This window comes from Oncorhynchus nerka, linkage group LG11, assembly GCF_034236695.1.
Source record: "Oncorhynchus nerka isolate Pitt River linkage group LG11, Oner_Uvic_2.0, whole genome shotgun sequence".
Taxonomy (NCBI): Eukaryota; Metazoa; Chordata; class Actinopteri; order Salmoniformes; family Salmonidae; genus Oncorhynchus; species Oncorhynchus nerka.
Genome location: NC_088406.1, coordinates 38,928,391 through 38,946,116, shown reverse-complemented (window position 1 = coordinate 38,946,116; position 17,726 = coordinate 38,928,391). Strand labels below are relative to the sequence as shown.

Here is a 17,726-nt window from a genome sequence, read left to right as displayed (position 1 = left end):
AAGCAGATAGTTGACGTACCAATCATATAGCAAGTACGCTATGGCCCTACAAACACAAAAATGTTAATCTGGACCTCGAAGCCAGTTCTACTTCTGATTTTCATCCTTCCCCTCTAATCAGGGATTGATTTAGAACTGGGACAGCAGGTGGGTGCAATTCATTATCAGGTAGAGCAGAAAACCAGCAGTACTCTGGACCTGCTGAATGAGACATGAGGCCCCCTAAATGCAACAAAGTCAGATTTTGGGGGATTTCTAAATAATGCTAATTTAACCATTTGCCTATTGTTTTTAATGCAATTTGTACTGCTACTGTACAGTGGTATATATGAAAATAAGAGCATTCCAAATTCAACTAATACCCCCACCTCTGTGTCATGGTTTAAAAAAGAATCTCATGTGTCTGTACATCCCGGGACACTCTCCTATCTCACCCCCTTTTTAGGTGTCCCAACTTTTCGTTCTACATAAAGTCTAAGAGTGTAGACCCAATGACAATAGTAGAATGTCATTACACTTTTCGTTCTACATAAAGTCTAAGAGTGTAGACCCAATGACAATAGTAGAATGTCATTACACTTTTCGTTCTACATAAAGGCTAAGAGTGTAGACCCAATGACAATAGTAGAATGTCATTACACTTTTCGTTCTACATAAAGGCTAAGAGTGTAGACCCAATGACAATAGTAGAATGTCATTACACTTTTCGTTCTACATAAAGGCTAAGAGTGTAGACCCAATGACAATAGTAGAATGTCATTACACTTTTCGTTCTACATAAAGGCTAAGAGTGTAGACCCAATGACAATAGTAGAATGTCATTACACTTTTCGTTCTACATAAAGGCTAAGAGTGTAGACCCAATGACAATAGTAGAATGTCATTACACTTTTCGTTCTACATAAAGGCTAAGAGTGTAGACCCAATGACAATAGTAGAATGTCATTACACTTTTCGTTCTACATAAAGGCTAAGAGTGTAGACCCAATGACAATAGTAGAATGTCATTACACTTTTCGTTCTACATAAAAAGTCTAAGAGTGTAGACCCAATGACAATAGTAGAATGTCATTACACTTTTTGGTGTTTAGTAACAGATGTCTATTTCCATTCATCAAATGGTGCGAAGAACCCTTAAAGTCTTAGTCTAAACTCTTCACCCTTAAAGTCTGACATTCAGGGGTTTCTATTTTTTTTGACTGGACCTCCTATGTGTGCACAAACTTTCATGACATTTTTTTATGGGCCTAATAGTAAAGACGTCATTTAATGGTGTTTTTTACTTATTCACTTTTAAGTTGGCATGACCACAACCAGTCATGATGTTTTCATCTTATTGTCAAACAAATCACTTCAAAAAGTAGGCGACCTGCGCATGTTCGTCCACTCCAAAACAGTTCCAGCATCCAAACAGTGCACAGTGATTTAATAAGTTGAAAACATCATGATTGGTTGTGTTCATGACAAATTAAAAGGTAATAAATAAAAAATACTGTTAAATGACATGTCTTTACATGTCTTTTTTTTATGTATGCGCAAGCGCATGCACACAGGAGGTCCAGTCAAAAAAATAGAGACCCCTGAATGTCACGGTATCATTCACACTCTGATATTTGACATTTGCTTTATATTTGGCTTCGTTCTCACTTTATGAGTTTCTCTTTAGAGGGAGCTAGGTTAAAGTAACAATTCTAGCAATGTCAGACTCTTCTATAGTTTTTGGGAGATCTAAAAAACAGAATCCCTTTTCCCTCCTCAAATAACTAGCGTTATACTAAGAAAATGGAATTAAGTAGGCAGGGACCAGTACACTGGCACAAATTAGATTTGGTTATCATACATCTTCTCCGCAAATTGAGTAAATGTGATTCTAAAATGTAACTTGACTTTATTTCCTTATAGTGATGAACTACTAAAAGGTTTTCCAACTAAGGTTTTTCTCCTGGCGAATGATGCACTTCATATCCAAGAATATACTTTATTGAAAAAGGTTTCAAAACTGCAGTAAAAAAAGCTATTGAGAGAATACAGTATGTGAAAAGTTAAGTTTGTCAGAATGTTGCACATTTGAAACATCTAAAAGCAAAGACAAGATCAATATCTGAATGTTTAGCTAGGTAGACAGAAAGGCAGAAATAGAAAGCAAACACACTACTGTGACATTCAAGTCAGATCAGAGCTGAATGTTTAGCTAGGTAGACAAAGGCAGAAAGAGAAAGCAAACACACTACTGTGACATTCAAGTCAGATCAGAGCTGAAATTACATCTGGTAGAAAAATATAAACATTTGCAGAAGTACAGTCAGAAAATAGCAATCACATTTGTAATTTTATTTATTTTTATGTGAGCATCACAAACTTGATATTATGCAGAGGTAAATTTAAAAAGTTCCCCAAAATTACTAAAACTTCCCAAAAATCCTGTTGTATCACATCAACCAATGGTCAAGGCTTCCAATAGCTTGGTTTTAAAGATAATTTTGCTACCTCTGGCTAGCTTTTAATCTTTAATCTCTAATACACCCCCAAAACCCACAAATATGTGTACACTATTTACATATATTGATGGCTTTTAGTTATCTTTAGATACATTCACCAATGATTTGTGTTTTGTTTAGCAAATGGCTTTACTGGTCTCACTAAGTTCAAGTTCTGTATGTCTACACACAGGTCATTTGGAGTGTAGCGCTTGTATGGGAGACCAATCATTGACATTATCTCTGTTGTTCCTCTCTGGTTGCTGGTGCATCTTCAGTCACCTGGTCTGTCCATGTTCATGCACTTTGTTCCTTTGGTCTGACATTCCTTCTGGGACCAGCTAGGAACAGAGACAACAGAAAGATCATCATACACTCAAAATCATAGAAATAAAGTTCCTAGAATGGACATTCCCATTCAAGTCAATGTTCTTGGTCATTCTATGTATATGGTCGCAATTACAGCTCCTCATAGGATGATATTGCCAATCATTTGAATCCTTCCAAGGAATAATGTTTTACCTGGAATTCTCCTGCTAATTACTGGTCTTGGGTTTCCCACTGTGAAGACACATTTACGACGTCAAATATCCCAGGGTGGAAATGTGACAGTTAGTTTGAATCCTGTTCGTCAGTCTCTGCTTCACACTATCTACTAAACCCAGATTCTAACAACCTGTCACATGTCCACCCAGTGACATGCATATACGTGATTTTCAATGAAACATTGCATTATTTCCTCTATATTAAGTTATCTTTGACCAGAGGGGTGATGTTACTGACCTTTCTGCTGGAGGTTTGCGATACCAATGCTGGAGCCACTGTTGCTGGCTGAGTACTGAGGACCTGTGGATGACATCATAATAAAACACTACATCAGTCTTCACATAGAAACATCATGTATTCACAGAGGGGCAGCTGTAGAAGTCATGAGGGGGGTGACGTACAGTAGAGGGGATTCAGTACAAAAGACTGTGTCTCACCTCAGCAAACCAAACACACCCTTCTTTGTTTCATGTAGTGCATCAATACACTATATAGCAACTATAGACCAAAACAGGCATAGCATACTGTAGCCTACAATACGTTTATTTTACTAGATGTTACTATGTACCCAGAGTTCTTCAGACCTCATGGACAAGAGTCAATAAAGACATGTGTGTCTGTGAGGTACGTACCTGAGACCACTCTCGTAACTTTGGTGACCTTGGGCTCTCCCTCGATGAGTCGAGTGACCTTGGTGAACTTTGGCTCACCTTCAATGACTCTGGTCACCTAATAATCAAAATCATGTATTAAAGTTATGTAATGCTTTTCCCGATTGCTAAAAGTGATTAGGTGGGTACATGGGTGGGTACATGGGTGGGTACATGGCTGGGTACAACAGTTGAAACATGGGTTGTTACATTGGTGTTACCTTGGTGATGGTAGGCTCTCCCTCAATCACCCTTGTCACCTTGGTGATGATAGGCTCTCCCTCAATCACCCTTGTCACCTTGGTGATGGTAGGCTCTCCCTCAATCACCCTTGTCACCTTGGTGATGGTAGGCTCTCCCTCAATCACCCTTGTCACCTTGGTGATGGTAGGCTCCCTTTCGATAACCCTAGTCACATGGGTCACATCAGGAACTTTTGAAAGAGAGAGAGAGGACAACAAGTTTATTAACTGGAATAAATAACAACAAAAGCGTCATTGAAGAACATGAAGTTTAAAGGGCACACTAGTGAGATCTGAAGGATCGAATGAACTTAGAAACTCTAGACTCCACAAACTACAGACATGTAGTGTGTCAGTGGTTCCTCTACTCCTTCTTTAGTAGAGATGACAATTTATAGGTTTTATCAAATTAGACTGAATGGCAATATTTCACAGACTCTAAAAGGATTCATACAACTGGAATATTTTACATAATCAAAGGAATTGTGGATATGTGCTTTGCGGATACTTTCCAGGTAAAGGCTTTCTCCATGACATCAGTTTTCCCCTTAGAATTGCAACTACACTACCGGTCAAAAGTTTTAGAACAGCTACTCATTCAAGGGATTTTCCTTGTTTTTCCTATTTTCTGCACTGTAGAATAATAGTGAAGACATCAAAACTATGAAATAACACATATGAAATCATGTAGTAACCAAAAAAGTGTTAAACAAATCAAAATATTTTTTATATTTGAGATTCTTCAAAGTAGCCAGCCTTTGCCTTGATGACAGCTTTGCACACTCTTTGCATTCTCTCAACCAGCTTCATGAGGTAGTCACCTGGAATGCATTTCAATTAACAGGTGTGCCTGTCACGCCCTCATCTGTTTCACCTGTCCTTATGATTGTCTCCACCCCTTCCAGGTGTCGCTGATTTTCCCCAGTGTATTTATCCCCGTGTTTCCTGTCTCTCTGTGCCAGTTAGTCTTGTATGTTTCAAGTTAACCAGCGGTTTTTCCCATACTCCTGCTTTTTCTGTTCTCCTTTTTCTAGTCCTCCCGATTTTGACCCTTGCTTGTTCTGGACTCTGTACTCACCTGCCTGACCATTCTGCCTGCCTTGACCACGAGCCTTTCTGTTACTCTGTACTGTCTGGACTCGGATCTGGTTTTGATATTTTGCCAAATTGAGATGGTTTGGGATGAGTTGGACCGCAGAGTGAAGGAAAAGCATATAACAAGTGCTCAGCATATGTGGGAACTCCTTCGAGACTGTTGGAAAAACATTACAGGTGAAGCTGGTTGAGAGAATGCCAAGAGTGTGCAAAGCTGTCATCAAGGCAAAGGGTGGCTATTTGAAGAATCTCAAATATAACACTTTTTGGTTACTACATGACTCCATGTGTTATTTCATAGTTTTGATGTCTTCACTATTATTCTACAATGTAAAAAAATAGTCAAAATAAAGAATAACCTTTGAATGAGTAGGTGTTCTAAAACTTTGGACCGGTAGTGTATCTCTTTCAGAATCTTGACTAGAGATAATTGTATAGACAGTAACTTGAACTTCTGTGTATATTTCTCTTTGAAGTCAGGAATTAACAACACAAATCAAAGGTCAGGATTAAGCCCAATAAAGAAGGGTTATTTTACCCAGAACAGATAAAAACCTTCCCAGGTGTCTGCTACTATGGCAAGTATTTTCTTGTTGCTATCTGAACAGCCATAATGGTTTTTCCTCTTGGACGTGGGTCATGAATTTCATTGAAGGCCGATATCCTCCCTATCTGAACTGTGCCAACTATTATATCAACTCTTGTAGCACAATGTCTTCAAGTCTTTCCAAGACTAAATGTGAAATATCATTTACAATTATATACACTGAGTGTACAAAACATTACATGACATAGACTAACCTGGTGAATCCAGGTGAAATATATCATCCCTTAATGATGTCACTTGTTAAATTCACTTCAATCAGTGTAGATGAAGGGGAGGAGACAAGTTAAAGAAACATTTTTAAGCCTTGAGGCAATTGAGACATGAATTGTGAATGTGTGCCATTCAGATGGTAAATGGGCAAGGCAAAATATGATATGGTATTAGGTGCCAGGCGCACCAGTTTGAGTGTGTCAAGAACTGCAATGCTGCTGGGTTTTTCATGGTCAACAGTTTCCCATGTGTATCAAGAATGGTCCACCACCCAAAGGACCTCCAGCCAACTTGATATAACTTAGGGAAACATTGTAGTCACCATGGGCCAGCATCCCTATGGAACGCTTTCGACACCTTGTTGAGTTCATGCACTTACGAATTGAGGCTGTTCTGAGGGAAAAAGGGGGTGCAACTCAATATTAGGAAGGTGTTTCTAATGCTTTATACACTCAGCATATTACACAAAGCTAAGATTTATGCATGAAGAATGTTGCTTCGATCCTTTAACTGTAACTTACCTGACTCAATGAAGCGTGTGATGACCGTCCTCTCTAGAAGAAACAGAAGACACACAGCAGTTACTCACTGGACAACAACAAAGTTACAAATAAATGTAATTTCAAAGCAAAAAAGTACAGTGGACATCTAAGACTTGAACAGATATAGTTTAACTCACTCATGAATGTGAGGGGGATTTCCTTATAGCTGTATCCTGACACGAACTGCGAATGAATGGAAAGTAGGATTAGAGGCTGTAAACCATATTATTGTAGGTCTGTGTACACATCGTTCTGCTCAACTCCAATGCAGAGGGCAACAATGAACCTTCAGATGCACTGCTTGGGTTTTGTGAAGGCAGGAGAAATGTCTGCCTCTTTTATGTGGTGGGTACTGTATTTGCTCAAGGCTTTACATGACGTCTTGTCATCTTAAGGTAATTTTGTAACAAACACTTAGAGGTTAATCTCATCTTGTTAGCTCAGGGTTCTCTGGCATTGTAGTCATTTTCCTAATCATAATAACCTGTCTGGCCTTGTTCAGTACTGTAAGTAATGCTGTGGCACGATAGTCATGTGGGTGTGGCCTATTGTCCTGGTTCATTATATGGGCGTGGTCTGTTCCTTTATGTGGGTGTGGCCTGGTACTGTACCTTGATCTCCATGTACTTGATGAGTCTTCTCAGCAGCCCAAGCAGGTCAGAGTTTCCAGCAGGCAGCTCTACAGGACATTAGAGTACAGGGTGTTAGACATACTGGTAACACTTTATACTAGGGTTCATACAGCACAGTACAGGGTGTTAGACATACTGGTAACACTTTATACTAGGGTTCATGCAGCACAGTACAGGGTGTTAGACATACTGGTAACACTTTATACTAGGGTTATACTAGACATACTGGTAACACTTTATACTAGGGTTCATGCAGCACAGTACAGGGTGTTAGACATACTGGTAACACTTTATACTAGGGTTCATACAGCACAGTACAGGGTGTTAGACATACTGGTAACACTTTATACTAAAGGTTACTGCCAAAATAAATAATTGGAAACACTTGAGTAAATGAGGGATACAAGGTATTGAAAGCAGGGGCTCCACACAGGTGTGGTTCCTGAGTTAATTAAGCAATTAACATATCATCATGCTTAGGGTCATGAATAAAAATGCAGGGCAGGCCATTCTTTGGCTACCATGGCTATGCGCCCATAGAATGACAATGCCCCCATCCACAAGGCACGAGTGATCACTGAATGATTTGATGAGCGTAAAACCATGTTCGGGCTTGTGTTGGCTCTATTAAGACACTATGTTGGCGTGTTCTTTATTTTGGCAGTTACCTCTACATACATACATTAGCATACATACAGCACAGGGTGTTAGACGTACTGAACCATTCAGCACTGCTAAATATGTGTATTATATCAATAAATGATTCACTGCACAGTGCGTCTCTCAACACATGACAATATAATCAGGGTATAATCAGTTTCTCCAACAGAGGAGATGGCAGTCAGAGACGTTTGAGTCAGTCTTACCACCAGGGTAGAGGAGGGTTTTGACAAAGTGAATGGCTCCATTAGTGGCCATGATATCGTGTTCAGGGACCTCAATAGTGTTCACTCTGATTGTGTTGTTAGCCTGGAGGAGAGGAGTAGAGAGGATTAAGATCCAAACACTGATGAGCTGATGAGTACAAGCTGGTAATGCACCATATGTTTCTCAATTAGGTTGGCATTGATGCCATTATATACAGAACATTTGCAACAGTTGTGGTGTTGTGGTGTGATCATAACATACAGGAACTCAAGTAATTTTGTTCACCTGACCTAGAATTCCTTACAATCAATTGCCGGCCGCATTATCAACCAAGAGAATTCTCTTCGATTATAATCACAGTCGTGTATATCCCCCCCAAGTAGACACCTCGACGGCCCTGAAAGAACTTAATTTGACTCTATGTAAACCACATATCCTGAGGCTGCATTTATTGTAGCTGGGGATCTTAACAAGGCTAATCTGAAAACAAGGCTCCCTAAATTATATCAGCATATCGAATGTGCGACACGTGACGGCAAAATTCTGGATCATTGTTACTCTAACTTCTGCGATGCATCCAAAGCCCTCTCTCGCCCTCCTTTTGGCAATCTGACCATGACTCCATTTTGTTGCTCCCAGCCTGCAGACATAAACTAAAACAGGAAATGCCTTGCTCAGGTCTGTTCAACGCTGGTCTGACCAATCTGATTCCACGCTTCAAGACTGCTTTGATCACGTGGACTGGGATATGTTCCGGATAGCGTCGGACAACAACATTGATGTACAGTATATGCTGATTCGGTGAGCAAGTTTATTAGCAAGTGCATCAGTGATGTTGTACCCACGGCAACTGTTAAAACCTTCCCCAACCAGAAACCGTGGATTGATGGCAGCATTTGCGCAAAACTGAAAGCGTGAACCACTGCTTTTAATCAGAGCAAGGCGACCGGAAACATGACCCGAATACAAACAGTGTAGCTATTCCCTCCGCAAGGCATTCAAACAAGCTAAGCGTCAGTATAGAGACAAAGTAGAGTCGCAATTCAATGGCTCAAACACGAGAGGTATGTGGTAGGGTCTACAATCAATCACGGACTACAAAAAGAAAACCAGCCCTGTCGCAGACCCCGATGTCTTGCTCCCAGACAAACTAAACATCTTCTTTGCTCGCTTTGAGGACAATACAGTGCCACCGATACGGCCGGCTACCAAATCCCGCGGGCTCTCCTTCACCGCAGCCAACGTGAGTAAAACATTTAAACGTGTTAACCCTCGCCAGGTTGCCGGCCCAGATGGCATCACTAGCCGCGTCATCAGAGCATGTGCAAACCAGCTGGCTGGTGTGTTTACGGACATATTCAATCAATCCCTATCCCAGCCTGATGTTCCCACATGCTTAAAGAGGGCCACCATTGTTCCTGTTCCCAAGAAAGCTAAGGTAAGTGAGCTAAACGACTATCGCCCTGTAGCACTCACTTCCGTCATCATGAAGTGCTTTGAGAGACTAGTCAAGGATCATATCACCTCCACCCTACCTGACACCCTAGACCCACTCCAATTTGCTTACCGCACCAATAGGTCCACAGACGCAATCGCAATCACACTGCACACTGCCCTAACCCATCTGGACAAGAGGAATACCTATGTAAGAATGCTGTTCATCGAATACAGCTCAGCATTTAACACCATAGTACCCTCCAAACTCGTCATTAAGCTCGAGACCCTGGGTCTCGACACCGCCCTGTGCAACTGGGTCCTGGATTTCCTGACGGGCCGCCCCCAGGTGGTGAGGGTAGGAAACAACATCTCCACCCCGCTGATCCTCAACACTGGGGCCCCACAAGGGTGCATTCTCAGCCCTCTCCTGTACACCCTGTTCACCCATGACTGCGTGGCCATGCACGCCTCCAAATCAATCATCAAGTTTGCAGACGACACTACAGTGGTAGACTTGATTATAGAAGTTGGATTAGCTAACACAACGTGCCATTGGAACACAGGAGTGATGGTTGCTGATAATGGGCCTCTGTACGGCTATATACGTAGATATTCCATAAAAAATCTGCAGTTTCCAGCTACAATAGTCATTTACAACATTAATAATGTCTACACTGTATTTCTGATCAATTTGATGTTATTTTAATATATATAAAATGTGCTTTTCTTTCAAAAACAAGGACATTTCTAAGTGAGCCCAACTTATGAACGGTAGTGTACATTTTTCAGTAACTTGGTGGTAGTTTTAAATTCATCAGTTAATAATTTTTCTGTCATGTAGCAGTGTAGCTAACTACTGGAACTACACTACTTTTTTTTGCAAAAAATAAATAAAAATATGGGTGAAGTAGGCAATGATTTCATTTCCTTTTCGGCATCAGACCTGCCTAATTCTCACTTGAACCATTGTTTTTGTTTTTAATTAATAGGCTAAATTAAACATGCTGTTGACATTTGACCCCAAAGTGATATGTTCTTGCAGATTGTAGCCTACGACATTTCAGATTTACATACTGTATGATCATTTATCAAAAAGTAATTTGGATATAGTGAACAACATTTTCAAAGTAACTGTAGTTAAGTGAACTATATTTTATTAAGGGTATCTTTAGTGTAGCTTAGCAATGGAATGCAACTGTCTGTTAGAAGTAAAATGTCATCTAAACTAAATCATGAATAGTCTGCACTACAAACATCCAGGGACTTCACATGGCTTTATGGTTTATTTCAAGAAAGGATTTGTTTGAATGATCTTAGAATATGACCCTAAGGACATTGCTGTAATCAAACTTAAAAGCTAAGTATAAAATTAACCCAAGGTCAAAACAGTAAATATCAAAGGTCAATGCAAGCCTTTGTGAAATCCTAAATCCTGTCAGCATGCTGAATTATGTTTGGGAAGTTGTTTCCGGGGAAGTTAATCCAACAAATACGTTTTGGATTCTTACTCATCAGATGTTATATATACGTTTTCGAAGAAGTAATATTTAGTCATAATTCCTACTTTGAACGTTGGTTTACATTGTTGATGACAAAGGATTGCGGATGTTAGTAATACTGAGTGGATCTGGAGGAGAGGCTCTTGATTCACTGTAAAAACATTGTACAATCTCTTCAGGGTCTGTCTGATAATAGCTTTTTCCCCCGGCTTTTCATACACACGTACATTGGAAAATGCCATGATTTCTTATATTTACAGTCTTGTTGAATGCTGAGAGATTTTGACTCACATGCAGCACTCGGAGGTTATTGCCCTGCAGAGACTTGAGAAGGTTGGTCACCCCAGTCTCCAGACCTCCACCGATGAACACTCCGTTACTGAAGTGGTAGAGCAGGATGGTACGCAGGGCATTCATATTACCTGGCCAGGACAGACAGGACTTTAGACGGAAGACTACAGTACCATAGAACGTGTCGTACATACAACCACTAAGTCTTATGGTTGTTCCTTTGACATTACAACCTTTAGGAGAAAGCTAGTAGCTATGGTAGCTATGGTTAAGGTCAGCAGTTTTTCCTGACCATCATGATGTGGCCTGACAAGAAAAACCTCTGGCTATGATTTTTTTTTTAGAGACTGACACAGACTAAGAAGGACGGAGAAAATGATGGAGAGAGTAACTGAGAGAGACGGAGAGAGAGAAGAACCAACCTCTGAGCAGAGCCAGGTCGCTCTCTCTGACGCCAGTGAAGGCCTCATCACTGGGAGCAAACAGAGTGTATTCTCCTTCCTGTTTGAGCAGGTCAGTCAGACCAGCCGTCTCCATCAGTGACAGGAAAATCCTGCAAACAAAACAACATTAAGGAAACAGTTACCTGCCACTCATGACAACCACTGTGGGTAGATACTGTATAACCGGTAACCGGTGCCAGTGTGATAGCTTAGCATATAGCGCTGCCTCCCTAAACTTGTCTCTGACCGGGTTTGACCAGGGTTCTCTACCTCGCCAACACACGTGACCGCCGGCTTGACAATGTACAAACCCGATTGACCTATAGAACAGGATCCTCTTCAGTGATGAGATCCTATGTATTAATTAGATAATAAGATAACTTGCAAGAGGTGTACGTGATTTAGAAAGAAGTTGGCCCACATGTCTGTATAAACTGTTTTCCCAGCTTGCTCCCAGGTCTGTATGAAATTGATTGAACTCTGTCTGACTAGTGAACTCTCTCTGACTCTGTGGCTGTTTGATTAGCTAAAGAACATCCTTTCTCGAGTAGGGAGTGAGACAAGGTTGTCCAACACTGTTTAGTTTACAGTATATTCGTGAATTGGCCGCAAAATCAGAACAATCTTTGTCTGTCCCTTGATCAAAATCCTTCCACTAGACTGGTCTCAGATCTGTATGAGCTTGAGCTAACTTCTCTGACTATTTCATTTGCTGAAGCACATACAAATCTGGGACCAGGCTAAAGCACACAGAGTCTATATGTGCCCAAGCAGCTTACTTGAATCTTCCGTTGTCAGTGAGGATCTGGAACATGGTGGTCTCAGCTGGCTTCATCAGAGTCCTCATCAGGTGGAGGGCTCCGTTACTGCCCTCCTTGCTGCCGCGCACCAGGCAGGAGTTCTCTATGCACACCGCCTACAGACAGACAGGACAGGTTAAAGAACCACTTTAGTGAAAACTCTACTTTGTTGTTGTTGAAAACTGTTTTTCTGGGTTTTATCCTAATAATGTAACTCTAGTCCTAATATCCTAATTCTAGCAAAATTATTACATATTTGGGTATGTGGGTATGCTAGAATAAACACCTAACTAGTTAGCTAGCCAGATAGCTAGCTAGCTAGGCTAATGGTTTCTCCAGTCACCTGACTTCTGTTTTGAGCATCTTTAAAACTGAAATTTGAGTTGGAACATCTGCTGAAGTGGCTCTTTATAAGGCATGGAATTGAACAGTCTGCTAGCTACTGAATTAACAGCCTCTTAGTCGGTCCAGTAGATGGATAGCCCAGTGAAATGGATTTGTGTTGTATGGCCATTGTGTTTGACCAGCTGTTCAGAGACAAGAAACACACGCACATCCACACACACACACACTGTCATGTACTCACACAAACTCACACAGACACCCCCCCCCCCCCACACACACACACAGACTCACTGTGCGGTAGATGAAGACTCTGAGGAACTTCCCGGCAATGGTCTCCAGGCGCTGTCCATTGTACAGCTGTCCCAGAGTAATCTTCTCCTTCAGGATGTGGTTCTCCAGAATCATCTTCAGAAAGCTCTGGTCAATGGACATCACCTCATCTGGAAGACAAGATATTTCATATAGATACATTGTAAGAGATCAAAATATGACATTAAATATGTTTGTAAACAATAACCTTTTAGAAACTATCCCCAATTCTGCAAAAATGGAGATACAAGGTTTTCCCAGGACGCAGACGATAAAAAAAGTATATAGGCTAATGATGCAGTCTGGTGGTCTAGTCAGTCATTGTAAAATGTCAACCTTATTTTCCAGGAAACCAGATTGATCAGCCACATTGTAAGTGTCCCAAATGGCTCCTTATTTCCTTATTACCATAGGGCTCTGGTCAAAAGTAGTGCACTATATAGGGAATAGGGTCCCATTTGGGACACAACCAGGGATTGTTCCAGTCTGCATTACCCTGGGGTTGTCATACCGACTATACTGATGTCCTGTGGAAGAAGAGCTGCCTCCTCCAGAAAGGAAACTGTGGCTCTATTAACAGAGTAACTTTTAACAGCTGCTGAGCTGTCTGAGATACAGAGCTGTTCCACACTGTACTTTACGTCGAAAATGGACAGATTATGTAGGGTCTAAATCAGAGAACAGTTCAGTGGGGGAATTTACGAGCTCAACGCCGTAACACAGCTTTCCACCCTGGGGAATTATTTTATTTCCTGGGGCGTGCAGCAAGCTAGTCTATCATACTGGTGATTATTATACTGTGGTTCAGTTTATCACATGTGCGTTACAAATGTTGGATTAAGGTAGGAGATATCTCTCCCCACGCCTTTTGAGGTTCCTATGTTCCTATGCGGTGTGTGTGTGTCTGGTTTGCATGGCAAAAAGCTCCAGCTATAAATCATTCCAGCACTCTTCCCTCGGTGACCCGTATATAGTAAGTCTAGTATATGAAGCTTACTAGTGAGTCAGCATGACAGCAAGACTAATGTCACAGTTTGGAGCTCAGTGTGCATTACCCACCTGTTGAGAGGAGAGAAACAGAAAGAAGGAGAGGAGTGATAAAGTAGTGACAGAGGAGTTAGAGAGAGGAAGAGGGGGACAGAGAGAGGAGTTAGAGAGAGGAAGAGGGGGACAGAGAGGAGGTAGAGAGAGGAAGAGGTGGATAGAGAGAGGAGGTAGAGAGAGGAAGAGGTGGACAGAGATAGGAGGTAGAGAGAGGAAGAGGTGGACAGAGAGAGGAGTTAGAGAGAGGAAGAGGGGGACAGAGAGAGGAGTTAGAGAGAGGAAGAGGGGGACAGAGAGAGGAGTTAGAGAGTGGAAGAGGGGGACAGAGAGAGGAGTTAGAGAGAGGAAGAGGGGGACAGAGAGAGGAGCTAGAGAGAGGAAGAGGGGGACAGATAGAGGAGCTAGAGAGAGGAAGAGGGGGATAGATAGAGGAGCTAGAGAGATGAAGAGGGGGATAGATAGAGGAGCTAGAGAGAGGAAGAGGGGGACAGAGAGAGGAGCTAGAGAGAGGAAGAGGGGGTCAGAGAGAGGAGCTAGAGAGAGGAGGATGGGGATGGAGAGAGGAGCTAGAAAGAGCAAAATGGAAAGGGAGAGACAGAGAGAGATAGGATGTTCAGTGCAGGATGTTCAAGAGTGTTTAAGGGAACGAGAGAAGTGTTACAGACAGAATTGAGCCGGGCCATGATGTGTAATCACAGTGATAACAGAATTGAGCGGGGCCAGTAGTGTGTTACTCACCAGTGAAGACAGAATTGAGCGGGGCCAGTAGTGTGTTACTCACCAGTGAAGACAGAATTGAGCGGGGCCAGTAGTGTGTTACTCACCAGTAAAGACAGAATTGAGCGGGGCCAGTAGTGTGTATTCTGCCTTGGCTTCCATGGCTGCAGACAGACCCAGCTCTGACACCATGTCACTGAAGGTGGACTGGGAAGGGGTGAGCAGCTCCATCACCTGCTTGGCTTAGAGGACACAGACAACACCATTAAAAGCTTTTCTACCACTGAAAGATCAACACTTCTACACTTATTCAGAGTTTTAAAATTGTATCTTAATCTTGGTGTCCTTGTGTCATTGTTTCCATCTATTTTCCTATGTGTATGGTTGACTTGTATACTAGTGTAACATCAAAGAGAGCTCCAAATAAAGGTGTTGTGTATTTCGCGAAACAGTTCATTCCATTTACATTTCAACAAAGAAATGCAAATGCAAAAACATGCATATTCTGAGATGTGTGTTACAGCTCTGTAATGAAAGCACTATACAAATGACATGTATTTTTATTAGGTGGGCCGAGAGCTAACCTGAGTCAGGCATGAGGACCTCGTCAATGAGGTGGATGACTCCGTTGGTGGTGACTATGTCTTTCTTCAGCACCATCTTGATGCCGTTCACCGTCAGGCTTTCCCCATCACAGCCAATCTCAATATTGTGGCCCTCCAGGGTCTCAAAGGTCTGGCCGGACATGATGCCCTCTGAACACTGGACAGAGTTCAGCATGTGGAAGTTCAGCAGGGCTGGAGGAAGAGGATAGAGGATAGAGGATAGAGGATAGGAGAGGAGAGGATAGGAGAAAAGTGTTAATCGGATCCACAGACTCAGAAACTTCTATATATACCGTTATTGATTAACAGCATTTTTTTTATTATACATGACTGGCCCAGCATCCTGAGAAAATTTGAATTCATATACTGTACTAGCAAGGCATACTTTTTATCCTTAGTAACATAATAAAAGAATCCCCAAAAATCAGTCAGTTTAAGATAGTGACTTTTTGCATGGACTGCGTTACAATCCACCACATCCTCCTATGTCGGCCTCCCGCATCTGCGATGGAAGTTAGCCAAGCTACAGTTTGTCAGACCATGAGACATGACGAAAATTGATCTTCTCACGAAAATGTCAACTCAGTGTCCTTGTGGTTAGAGTGTCTGCCCTGAAATTGGAAAATTGTGACTTCAATCCCTGGCAGGGTCATAACAAAGACTGAAAAACTGGGACCTGAGTGCATCTTCCCTTGTCACTCATTGTTAAGGAGATAGATTGGGGGTAAAGCCATGTGATGGACTAGCATCCTGTCCTGGGGATGTACATCAAGCTGCCTCACACTACAGAATCAGGAGATAGGCTACTACTAATCAGGAGATAGGCTCCTGCCCTATGAGCTGTTCCACTTGTGCAAGGCTACTTATTTACCCACAAAAACTTCCCACTAGACTTGTCTGCAGTTGATAGCGCTGATCTGCCAACTTCTGTCTGTAGCATCTGATATTGGTATAGGTTTTTATACTTTCATACGCTCTGGCACCGTATCGGATCTTAGGAGCAAATCCATGGCTACCTAGTATTACATGTCTGGATGAATTTGACTGAGATTTGAACATGAACATGAGAGTAGGCCAGTTGGCTGCTAGAAACAGAGGCGCCTTGCATTGGATTATGTCATTTCCAGCATGGCTTCAGAATAGTGAATGAATCACAGGGTGCGTGCCAAATGGCACCCTATTATCCATTAGAGGTCCAATGTAGCCATTTTTATCTAAAAATATAATAATTTCTGGGTAAAAATGTAGTACCTTACTGTGATTGTTTTCAATTAAAATGGTCAAAAAGTAACAAAAATAGCTTCTTAGCAAACAGCAATTTCTAAAGCAAGAACTTTGCTAGGATTGTCTGGGAGTGGTTTGAGTGGGGAGGGAAAAACTGAAAATGTGCTGTTATTGGCAGAGAGGTTTGGATCTCTCTTTCTTATTGGTCCATTAACTAATTTACCGCATGGTGTTATCGCCATAGAAGGCCAAAACCTCCGATTTGTTTTGTTTAAATAATCCAGGCCACAATGTGGCAGCAGCTTGTTTGTCTCATGCCTGCTGTAGATAATGTAAGCTAATTAGCAAGCTGTGCTCATGGGTCATCACTAGTTATCACAGCCACAAAGTCATAAACCCAACCTATTTCTACCCAAAAAATCATCTTAAAATATGATTTTAAACCTAACCTTAACCCTAACGTTAACCACACTGCTAACCTTATGCCTAACCCTAAACTCAAATTATGACTAAAAAGCACATTTTTGTTTTCATTAATTTTTACTCTATAGCCAATAATGACAACTGCGCTAATGTTGTTGTCTTATCCGGTGTCCTGTGTGAATTTAAGTATGCTCTCTCTAATTCTCTCTTTCTCTCGTTCTTTCTTTCTCTCTCTCGGAGGACCTGAGCCCTAGGACCATGCCTCAGGACTACCTGGCATGATGACTCCTTGCTGTCCTCAGTCCACCTGGCCGTGCTGATGCTCCAGTTTCAACTGTTCTGCCTGTGGCTATGGAAACCTGACCTGTTCACTGGACGTGCTACCTGTCCCAGACCTGCTGTTTTCAACTCTCTAGAGACAGCAGGAGCGGTAGAGATACTCTTAATGATCGGCTATGAAAAGCCAACTGACATTTACTCCTGAGGTGCTGACTTGTTGCACCCTCGACAACTACTGTGATTATTATTATTTGACCATGCTGGTCATCTATCTATGAACATTTGAACATCTTGGCCATGTTCTGTTATAATCTCCACCTGGCACAGCCAGAAGAGGACTGGCCACCCCTCATAGCCTGGTTCCTCTCTAGGTTTCTTCCTAGGTTTTGGCCTTTCTAGGGAGTTTTTCCTAGCCACCGTGCTTCTACACCTGCATTGCTTG

The 17,726-nt window shown here is 41.8% G+C and overlaps 1 protein-coding gene across 1 annotated transcript in view; it reads right to left on the bottom strand.

Annotated features, from left to right (window-relative positions):
- Positions 1-1,964: 1,964 nt before the first annotated feature.
- LOC115136840 (periostin-like) overlaps positions 1,965-17,726 on the bottom strand; it is a 38,324-nt gene continuing 22,562 nt past the window's right edge. Inside the window, exons 8-22 of the mRNA XM_029672666.2 lie at positions 15,338-15,550; positions 14,861-14,995; positions 12,975-13,123; positions 12,318-12,454; positions 11,518-11,648; positions 11,096-11,226; positions 7,868-7,970; positions 6,981-7,048; positions 6,507-6,552; positions 6,349-6,381; positions 3,895-4,106; positions 3,656-3,752; positions 3,261-3,323; positions 3,000-3,038; positions 1,965-2,818 (exon numbers count right to left, since the gene is read on the bottom strand). Coding sequence (XP_029528526.1) covers positions 2,775-2,818; positions 3,000-3,038; positions 3,261-3,323; positions 3,656-3,752; positions 3,895-4,106; positions 6,349-6,381; positions 6,507-6,552; positions 6,981-7,048; positions 7,868-7,970; positions 11,096-11,226; positions 11,518-11,648; positions 12,318-12,454; positions 12,975-13,123; positions 14,861-14,995; positions 15,338-15,550 — 1,601 coding nt within the window. The 3' untranslated portion in view covers positions 1,965-2,774. The remainder of the gene's footprint in view (positions 2,819-2,999; positions 3,039-3,260; positions 3,324-3,655; positions 3,753-3,894; positions 4,107-6,348; positions 6,382-6,506; positions 6,553-6,980; positions 7,049-7,867; positions 7,971-11,095; positions 11,227-11,517; positions 11,649-12,317; positions 12,455-12,974; positions 13,124-14,860; positions 14,996-15,337; positions 15,551-17,726) is intronic.